We start from the raw sequence: 10,125 nt of genomic DNA, 5'->3' as shown, positions 1-10,125 counted from the left end.
AAGAAACGCTGGGCAGGATTAATAAAGGACAGCGTGCGCCGTAAGAAACGTGCGTGGTGTGAAGAGGCATTCAGTTACTTGTAGGCTATTCTACAACATGGATTCGTTGCGGTAGCCATACAGCCCCTGCTTACACTGTGCGACCTCGGTGGGCAGAAAGTGGGCGCTAAGTACGCCTTTTGATAGAATTACTGTATGCGGCAATATTACCTGAGGACCCCGAGGGTGAGACCATCTAGAGGTAGCTAAGCGAATTGTTTCGATATTAATAAGATCTGAATCGTGGATGCCTCCTGCCTTCAGCGGCCCTAGCATGCCTCCTGTCAAGAGCTGTCATTTTTCCAGGGATCGATGGAGGTGGCCGACCCCTGCTCGTCGACGTCTTTGCTCCAGACTAAATCGTGTCGGACGATGTCCGCAATCCTATACGACGCAGCAGAGGCCGCTTTTGCGTGGTACCTCTCTCGAACCATCACCAGAGGCCGACTCACTCTGCACACTCGCACCCGGACTCACTGTTTCCCGACCTCACTACTCTGCGCAGAGGACAGCGAGCTTGGTGCAGAGCTCACAGTTCACGATCCGGCGTTCTTCCTGAAGGTCCTTTCGCCGGCCGCTTCTCCAGATCTCGTGTTCGCGGAAGCATACATGCGAGGGGATGTCTCATTCAAGTCGCGTCGGGACATGGCCAGGTTTTTTGAGGTATTCCCATGAGCCGCGTGACCAAGATTTGGCTACTGAGCAGGAGGTCTCAGATTTTTGCTATCAACCGTGATAATCCTTTGCCTTCGCTTCCTGTGCCAATCTCTTCGATGCTTGCAATTCCCGGCTCTCTGCTGAAAATTCCCGCCCGAATCATTGAGCGTCTAGTGTCAGAAGGCACTCTTGCTATGGCTCGTCGCAACACCAGCGCGCACTACGATCTGGGGAACGACATGTTCAAAGGTATGTCTCACTCTAGCAACTGCCTCAACATACGACTAAATGTGGGGGTCCAGTATTCTTGTCGAAGGATATGACGTACTCTTGCGCCATATTCCCATCGCTCGACGCGGACGACAAGCTGGCTAGCAACGAGACCAGTCCACGCATGGGGTCCAATGTCGTGAACGGCACATCTGACATGCCTGACGCACTGCACGATGCACAGATACGCAAGCTCCAGCACATCATATGCAAAGCGGATATACAACCAGGTCATCGCGTGAGTAACACCCTTCTCAGACACATATATGCGCCTAGAATGACAACTCTGACTCGTGCAGGTCCTCGAGATTGGTTCCGGCTGGGGCTCGCTTGCGCTGGAAATTGTGCGCACAATCCCGGGCACGACGGTCGACACCATCACGCTCTCAACCGAGCAGGCGGAGTACATCCACGCGCTCCTCCGGCAGGAGCGTCAAGAACGCCTGCGTGACACTGGCCACTGCATGTTCGACTATGACGCAGCGACGCAGCCCATCGGCGACCGCGTGCGCGTGCACCTCATGGATTTCCGCGTCATGCCGCAGGAGTGGGCGGGTGCGTTTGATCGTGTTGTCAGCGTGGAGATGATTGAGGCCATCGGGCGTGACATGTACGAGGTCAGTATTCCAGTGCTGCACGCCATCAGCCGGGATACTGTTGGCTGATTCGTGCTGCAGACGTACTTCGCCGCGATAGACTGGGCGCTGAAGAAAGACACGGGCGTCGGCGTCGTGCAGGCCATCACCATTCCCGAGGGGCGGTACGACGCATATATCAAGGGCGAAGACTTTATTCGGAAATACGTGCGTTCTTCTCTCTTTTCTCCCGTCCCACCCATTCGCTGACTGCGAACCCTTCAGAGTAAGCAATGACACAGTCTCTGTCTCAGATTCTCATTCACCCATCCGTACTCGCAGTCTTCCCCGGCGGCGTACTCCCGACGCTGACGCAGCTCACTCACGCAGTAGTCTCCGGCTCGTCGCAGCGCCTCGTGATCGACTCCGTTGCGAACATCGGCCCGCACTATGCGCGGACGCTGCGCGAGTGGCGGCAGCGGTTCGAGGCGGGGTTCCGCGACGTCGAAAATGGTGAGCGTATCGTTCTGGCTACCCTCGGTCTGAGACCGAGTCTTGCGCTGACGGCGGTTGCATGGATGCGCAGCGCTGAAGGCGAAGTACCCCGATGTGATGAATGACACACCTGCGGGGCGCGAGGAGATCGCGAGATTCAGGCGCAAGTGGATTTATTACTTGTGCGTGGTGCATCGCTGCCCTTGCGTGTTATCGCTGACAAAGCAGTAACACAGCTGTTATTGCGAGGCGGGCTTCTCGAGGCGGGTGCTCGGAGGTACGCCCACGTATAGTACACATTTGAGACTGGCGCGCCTTATGCCTTGTTGTTCGCAGATCATATCATTACGTTTATCAGAGACGGGAACGTTGCGTACGGCTGCCAGATCTTCGCTTAGGTTTCGTTGTATGCATATATCCACTGATGTGAGTTTTAACCCTTGAGCGCGTTGGCCCAAAGCGCTACGCATGTGCAGCCGCCACAGATATTAAGGCCAGAGTCAGATAGACCATCGTAGAGATAGACCGCCATGTTGCACCTGTTGTTGTCATAAATAGATAACGTATTGTTATAGGAAATTTTAATGCTCGCAACATTGACTCCGCCCTTGCCTGGTGGGTCGGACTTGTAAGCCGCAGCAGATATCGACTCTCTTTTTCGCTCTCTCTTCCCCTTCGTGCTGTCGCCGGTAAGCAGAATCAGTGTCAGTGTGTTCCAGCAAGCAGACTGTATGCGCCTTTCGTGGTCTGCAAGGCGGCCACGACTTGCTTCACACGTGGGGAACATCTATGACGGGCCACACTTCAGAGGGTCGGCCTTGCCATTACATCAGGCATGGACTGGCGCGGCCGCGCGTGCATGTCATCTCTCATCTCCCCCCGTGCTGCTTCAGAGTCTCAGCCCATCCTGGGTGATACTTTATCCATAGCATTGACCTATCACAGCGGAACAGTCACAAGCCACTCCTCCAAGATTACGTTGACTTCATCCGCCCGCTCAAGATGCAGATAGTGCCCCGCGGGGACACTCGCGGTGCGGAGCGCCGACGCATACTTCTGCATCTGCGCAACACCAGCGGACTCACGACAGAGGTAGTCCTTGGACGCACCGACGAACAGCGAGGGAACCTTAATCTTGTGCGCATCCTCCGGGATTCCTGCATTCAATCATAAATTCAGGCTTTGGCGGCAGCAGAAGAGAGGAGAGCAAGGGACGTACTGGTATTTTCCTCGTGGTCGTTGCCCTCAACTTCATTGACATACCACAGCAGCGACGAGGCGACGCCGTGCGTGAGAAGGTCTTGTTTCAATTTATCGTACTCCTAGACGCGCAGTATTAGTCCGGCAGTATCTGGCGCAGCGCGCTACGCACCCCAGAAGACAGCCAGTCAGGGCGTCCTAGTAGGATGTTATTCTCAATACACTCGGCCGTTTTACCGCGCTGTTCCAGCCACGTCAGCCAGCTCTCGGCATCCCTCGGGTACACCAGCTGGATGAAGCTATCAATCTAGCATGATATCATTCAGTCAGGTGCGAGATCAAGAGCCTGAGCTTAGGGACGTACGTGCTTATGAATGAGTTCCGCAGCGTCCGGCCGAGTAAGAAACTCCCAGTACGCGTATATTTCGCTGTCTGGCACAAGGTCGAGTGGACGCAGGTTCGCAGGGCGGAAGCCAAGCCCGAGCCACGCGAGACCGTAGAACCGATCCTGATGCAACATCGACAGACGCGACAAGAATATGCTGCCCCTGCAGACATCCATCGCTGGTCAGCTGACGTGTGAATACGCATGACAAAGGCTCGGGCGTACCAGTCTGTCGCTATGCCGACAACCTTGAGGAGACAGAGCGCGTCGAGGATGTCAACGATGTCCTGTGCAACTGCGCCGAGGCGGAAGGCCTTCGAGTCCGTGGGCTTGGATGTCGCGCCTGCACCGAGCAGGTCGGGCACAAGCAGCCCAAAGCCGCGCGTCTCAAAGTGTCTGACCTGCTTGCGCCAGTCGTATGAAGTGGATGGAAAGCCGTGGAGGAAGAGCAGCGTTGGCTTGCCCTCTACCGTCGGAGGGGTATAGTAGACGTTGTACGCAAAGCTGCGTGCGACGGTGAATACGCGGTACTTTGTGTTGTCCATCGTGGAGATGGGGGCTCGATGTGTAGGCAAGTGGGCCTTATATGCTACAAAAGTAGCCATCTGCGTGAGATAACAGATGAATGTTCCAGGCATAGTTCACTGCACGTTCGCTCCGTGCCTGGTCGACGGCATGACCGACGGTTAGGCGCGCAGACACCAGAGATTTGGGTGGCATATCACCGATTTCGTTGAAGTAGGAATTGTTTCTTGACATCGCACTGCGGCATTGCATGTCAACCTGCCGCCGGGGAGGATACGGGCGGCTGTAGTGGCCTTATCCTAAAATTCATGCGTTAATTTCATCTACAGTTTTGAGAACTCAACGTCTCGCACCATGGATATCTTCTTGAAGGCAAACGGCACCTTTGATACTAATAGGGGCCGGTACAGTTCCTGCCAGCTTCCCTGAATGGGACCCAGCGTTGATGGGAGGGTCGATAGACGCGCGCTCAGAACTGGTGACCCCGGATACCTCAGATCGTGATTAGTGGTGCCAAGGAACGGTCCTTTGCACGCTCAAGATCGCTACTTGTAGCGATAAACCAGCATTATTACGATCTATGTTTGGAATAATAGATAAATAAAAGAAGTCTGAAGTGCGCTACTGCGGGTCGCCGTGCCAATGTACCCACGAGATACCTACCGTACCCATTCACGCGCCATCGGGTGTATCAACCCCCGAGGAATGGAACAAGGTGCCGCCTCCCACCGATGTGCTTACTGAGAGCTCCACCCAAGTGTTAAATTGTTCTATTATCGGAAGCATGCTAAGCACGAGGAAAAGAGGGTTGCGACCAGAACTTAAAGTAGGAGTCAGATAGGCCCCCAGGGGGAAGGGGAGCATCCCAAACCGGTGTTCCCACTTCCCAGTCACAGTACCCGCAATAACTTGTGCCTGTAAACTTGCAGTAAAGTGTACGCCTACACGCAGGCTCAGCCCTGAGAATGGCACCACACGTCCGCAACTGGACTTCTGGGACAAGTATCGAGTTAGTCTAGCTGGGAAGGCGCACTAATGGTGATACGTGCGTTCCCACATGTGCAGCACTTGTGTTTATGCGTTGTCCGATAACGAGTCTCATGCAGCTTCCGCTCGTCGACGATGGCACTCGGTCCGCGAAAGCCGAATCTTAACCATAAGCGGCCGTAAGTACATTCATTGTGCAGTATATGCGACATAAAGGGCCGCCTCTGCTAACACTCACTCTGTTCAGCCGATATTGCTACGTAAGAGAAAGGGAACTTGCTAGTGTTGCCCTATGCCTACAACCTTGCGCAGAGATCGAGCATGTCGAGTGCAATGTAGATACTAGACAGCCACAAAGGGGAGCAATGTTGACTTGTCTTCTGCCGCTGGAGGGGCAAGGCGCAGAGAACGACCATCCATAACGGACAGCGGACGAGCGTTCCGGGCGCCGTTCACAGTATGTTCACTCGGACAGTGGATAGCGGCACTATCGGTAGCTAGGAAGACAAAATTTGGGACGCGAGTCACATACCACTCATCGCCGCGCTTCATAGCTTTTTTTTGCACCACCTCCATGGCGCCATACATGGCGCTGGTTGAATTTCCAGAAGGATATCGAATAACATGTTAGAGCATATAGCACAATGGAAAGTAGCTCTCACCGAGTATCGATTCACGCTAGCTTTGATAATTACGGAGACAGGGTCCGCGGAGACTCGTGTATGTACAAGGAATGAGCATTCCGTGGCAAAGTTCAAACCTAGTGGGCTGCCCGTTAGGGTGATCGTGCATGAGATCCATGTGGGAAATGTATAAGCATTATGGCCTTGTTATGTAGTAGCAACGAGCTATTTAGACTCACGACTTGAAGCGCTTGGCAGTCTTCAGAGTTTGAAAGACGAGAGGCAAGTTGCGGATGGGTCCAAGTGCCAGCCAATAGTAGACTCGGGTTTGATCCCGGTGACCCCAGGCACCGCGGACCGTGATGGCGACTTCCAGAAAGGGTCCCCGGCTGTGTGTTCAGATTACCGTCCTATTGTTAGGAGCATGAGATGAGCTAAGGTTTAAGCGGAAGGCCAGCATAGAGTTGAACCTGGGAGACCTTATGACTTGAAGTGCGCACCCAGCGATATACCGTGATGTCTCCGGCGACTCGCGGCGAAATGGCGCAGTTTATAGCATCTATTACTCCTGTATTTGCATTTCGTCGTGTTTATATTTGGAGATCTGTCTAAGAACAAATTCACGCTACCGTAATTTGGTTGCCATAATCAGGGTTCAGTATTAGCTCGCCTGCCAATGGCGCGACATGCTATCATGTGCGCGTCAGCCCAGAAGAACGGCGGTGTTATGTTCAATGTATCGTTGTGGTACGCGTATACACAGGTGATAACGATAGATACCCTTCGCCGCCAGACCATTGACAAAAAACTACGTCTTTCCTGGTCCGCAGATATCAAATTTTATGTATGAGACTTGAGCGTGGCGCAATCCTGCAAGAGTAGCTGCGGTAGCGCCACGTTCATCTCAATCATGAGCGCTGAGCCCCTACTGCATCCTGCAATGAGTCGCTTAGGTGCCATTACGAGTAATCACATCGGGACGTTTGCGAGCCACTCCTCTATAATCCTGTTGACCTCGTCCCCGCACTCAAGCTGGGGCCAATGCCCCGCAGGGACGCTCGCAGTCTGGAGGGCCGTCGCATACTTCTGCATCTGCGTGAGATTGAACGACTCGATGCAGAAGCAGTCCTTGGACGCGCCAACTAAGAGAGAGGGGACCTTGATCGTGTACGCGTCCGTGGGAATTTCTGTCGTACAGCGTCAGAATGCAATGGAGAGAAGGGCAGAGCAGAGGTAAACGCACTCAGGTTCTCCTCGAGGTCGTTGTTCACGACCTGGTTGACGTACCACAGCAGAGAAGAGGCGACGCCGTGTGTGAGGAGGTGCTGCCTCATTATGTCGTACTCCTGAGTTGACGAGGTCAGCCTATGCCGGGTAATAGCATGCTCGAAGTATTCGGCACCTCATCAGAAATCCAGTCTGGGCGTCCGAGCAGGACGTTGTTCTCGATGCACTCCGCCGTCTTGCCGCGCTGGATCATCCACGTCAGCCAGGTCGTGGGGTCCCGTGCATACGCCAGCTGGATGAAGCTGTCGACCTGGATGCGGTTCTGTGCTTAGTACACGCACACCACGGAGAGCTCGAGGACGCACGTTCTGATGAATGATCTGCGCAGCGTCTGGCTGCGTGAAGAACTCCCAGTACGCATACATCTCGTAGCCGAAAGCGGCCTTCGTTTCTGTCATGGCGCCCTGCAGGTCAAACGGGCGCACGATTGGCTCGCAGAAGCCGAGCCCGAGCCACACGAGACCGCTGAAGCGCTCTTGGTGCAGCATCGACAGGCGCGACATGAGTATGCTGCCCCTGCCGGGTTCCCTTTCGTTCAGCCGTCATTGCTACACATGTAAGAGAGGAGGCGTACCAGTCGTGTCCGACGCCGATGACCTTGCGGAGACCAAATGCGTCAAGAATATCAACGACGTCCTGTGCAAGCGCACCAAGGCGGAAGGCCTTCGAGTTCGTAGGCTTGGATGTTTCGCCTGCACCAAGCAGATCAGGCGCGAGCACACCGAAGCCATGCGCCTTGAAGTGCACTATCTGCTTGCGCCAGTCGTATGAGGTGGACGGGAAGCCGTGGAGGAACAGCAGCGTTGGTCTGCCCTCCGTTGCTGGTGAAGTGTAATATACGTTGTATGCAAAGCCGCGTGCGACAGTGAGCGTGCTGTATTGTGTCGAATCCATCGCTGTGATGTGGAATCCAGCCGTGGGCTTGCGAGATGTCTTATATGTTACAGCCAGTGAGGTTATGATAGTCGCCTGTGAACAATGACAGACGAACGTTTGAGGTGCACCGCACAAGTCCGGCGTAGTCGAAAAGAAGCTATTAGGGTCGCTACTCTGCTCGAGAGAGACGTCGTGCTCGCTATGGGTGCAAACCTGGAACTCCTGTGGCGACGGTCTCTACGGCAGAGAGTAATTTGCCGCGTTAAGTGAATCATCATTGACGAGCGTTAACCCTGATATGACTCGCACTGCGCAGACAATTCATGTCCGGAGCCGTCACATTCCGAATGACGATCAAGCGGCTCCGAGGTGACCGGTGAGCTGTGAAGACGACTATGAGAGAGCATGCATGGTTACTTAATGGCACAACTACAAGGACTATAGATGCTGCATAAACAGGAGGAACATGGACAGAGCCAAGGACAGAGCGGCGAAAGCCGTCTCTTGAGCAACATCAAGCCAGTCTTGGGGTCTCGGTGATGCGCCTGGCGTGCGTCTATTTATTAATGACCCCGAATACCTCGGACCGTCTCTAGTGTCACTGTCGTCATGTGCATATATTGTCTAACACGCCACGCGTACCGCAATGCAGAAAGGCAGAACAATTTATCTTCCAGAAACACTAGAGGCAAGTGTCATAATCGTCCACGTGTATGCCGAGCGTGCCGATGTCATTCATAACACCGTTGCCAGAAACACTGAGGCGGAACTTCCATGAATCGAGCTGTAATTTCCTTCATCCTCTTGAGATGAAGGAACTTATAATATGATTCGCGGTAGTTCAACTTCAGAGTTTTGAGACACCAGCTCGCCTCAGGCGTGTGTCTGGCATAAAAGCCAGCGAAGATGCAGAGGAGATACTCAGGGAACAGACTGACGTTAGGCACTTGTGGAGGAGAGAAGAAAATTATATATATGCAGTGAAATCATATGCAGGGAACAAAAAATGAACTTGCGCGAGCAGTGAGCACTTACAGCAGAGTCCGATTAGCGAGCGCTGGTGTCTGTAGCACTAAAGCTCAGTAAACGCAGCTCACTCTGGTACTCACTTGCTCATGCCCACACTCGCTGCGTGCTGACTCAAATCGTGACTCGGAGTGCGTTTCAGAGGAGGTGGGAGAAGCTCTCGGGGAATGGTGGAAGGATGTTTCATTCAAAGGCATGAGATCACCTTTATAGTATGTCTAAACGCCGTGGGGACGAGATCTGGAAGGCAAGGGAGGAAGGGCAAGTGTCCAACGATGGAAAATAAGTGGCGGAATCCGGCTTTAGGAAGCATCTGACATTCTGACGCGCAATGATTAATGACTGCGTGTACTCTTCGCGCAACTGGCCCCTCAGTACTTGCACGCGGGATCCTGTCGCCCTCACTTCGCCGGACACCCTACTGTTTGCGAGATATCGTGTTCTTCCTGCCTTCCAGGTTAGATGGCTATCCATCGTCCGCCTACACGCAAAGAAAGGTCAAGCCGAAAGTGATGAGATAGATGGGAAGGAATGTCTTGGCTCAGCTGTGTTGTAGTATCTGAGGCGCCGGATGCGCATCAGCCGCGCCGGTAGGGATACCGACATGACGCGCTTAGGTCGTCATGCCCAATATGGATCTGTCATGCCCGTTTTAGATATGACCCGCGCAGAGCACTCTCGGCTCTGCGCCCTCGTTATGCTTCCTCTTAGTCTCAGCTTCCTAAGGTACATTTTATTGGTCTGACCAGATTAGGAAGTAGATAACCTATATAAGAACATGTAGTATTATTTTTGGATTTTATCCTTGATTACTCGTGAATCCCCCGCCTGCGCGAAGTCTTTCACAACAGGTTATGAGCCCCGCGCTCTAATCATCGGTCACCGACATCACCTGCAGGGTCAACGCGACCCTTTTCCACTGTTGATCAAACCTTGATCGACCCTGTGATACCACGTCCAGAACGAACTCTATCTAGGCGCCGCCGTAGACTGTTGTTCTCGAGAGTATGGACAGTTCCCCAAAGATTGAAGCCCTGAAGGGCACGGAGAACTACTTTTCCTGGAACATTCAAATCCAAGACGTTCTCACACTCGCTTCGCTGTTAGAATATCCCAAGGGTTACGAAGACCCTACCTGCTGATGCGCTCTGGCAGCTGATTGGCAGACGAAAGACCGGAA

The 10,125-nt window shown here is 53.6% G+C and overlaps 4 protein-coding genes across 4 annotated transcripts; 1 reads left to right on the top strand and 3 right to left on the bottom strand.

Moving 5' to 3' along the window:
* Positions 1-411: 411 nt before the first annotated feature.
* Positions 412-2,434, top strand: PHACADRAFT_198097 (uncharacterized protein; the record flags this gene model as incomplete). The annotated part of the gene is made up of 9 exons (XM_007398297.1): positions 412-702; positions 756-945; positions 999-1,204; positions 1,266-1,583; positions 1,644-1,769; positions 1,844-2,054; positions 2,128-2,218; positions 2,273-2,313; positions 2,373-2,434. The coding sequence occupies 9 exons, from the start codon at positions 412-414 to the stop codon at positions 2,432-2,434; spliced, it is 1,536 nt and encodes a 511-aa protein (XP_007398359.1).
* A 541-nt stretch (positions 2,435-2,975) lies between these two features.
* Positions 2,976-4,166, bottom strand: PHACADRAFT_198096 (uncharacterized protein; the record flags this gene model as incomplete). Its single annotated transcript, XM_007398296.1, has 5 exons — positions 2,976-3,193; positions 3,256-3,358; positions 3,409-3,543; positions 3,601-3,784; positions 3,847-4,166. The coding sequence occupies 5 exons, from the start codon at positions 4,164-4,166 to the stop codon at positions 2,976-2,978; spliced, it is 960 nt and encodes a 319-aa protein (XP_007398358.1).
* Positions 4,167-5,396: 1,230 nt separating this feature from the next.
* Positions 5,397-5,739, bottom strand: PHACADRAFT_260149 (uncharacterized protein). The gene has a single exon (XM_007398295.1). It carries the CDS (start codon positions 5,719-5,721, stop codon positions 5,476-5,478), a length of 246 nt encoding a protein of 81 aa, XP_007398357.1. The 5' UTR covers positions 5,722-5,739; the 3' UTR covers positions 5,397-5,475.
* Positions 5,740-6,498: 759 nt separating this feature from the next.
* Positions 6,499-7,937, bottom strand: PHACADRAFT_260148 (uncharacterized protein; the record flags this gene model as incomplete). The annotated part of the gene is made up of 6 exons (XM_007398294.1): positions 6,499-6,943; positions 7,000-7,102; positions 7,159-7,293; positions 7,349-7,559; positions 7,618-7,735; positions 7,766-7,937. The coding sequence occupies 6 exons, from the start codon at positions 7,935-7,937 to the stop codon at positions 6,726-6,728; spliced, it is 957 nt and encodes a 318-aa protein (XP_007398356.1). The 3' UTR covers positions 6,499-6,725.
* Positions 7,938-10,125: the final 2,188 nt, after the last annotated feature.

Source organism: Phanerochaete carnosa, assembly GCF_000300595.1.
Source record: "Phanerochaete carnosa HHB-10118-sp unplaced genomic scaffold PHACAscaffold_7, whole genome shotgun sequence".
In the NCBI taxonomy this organism is placed as follows: Eukaryota; Fungi; Basidiomycota; class Agaricomycetes; order Polyporales; family Phanerochaetaceae; genus Phanerochaete; species Phanerochaete carnosa.
Note: the sequence above shows the minus strand (reverse complement) of the source record. Positions and strands in the feature narration are given on the sequence as shown.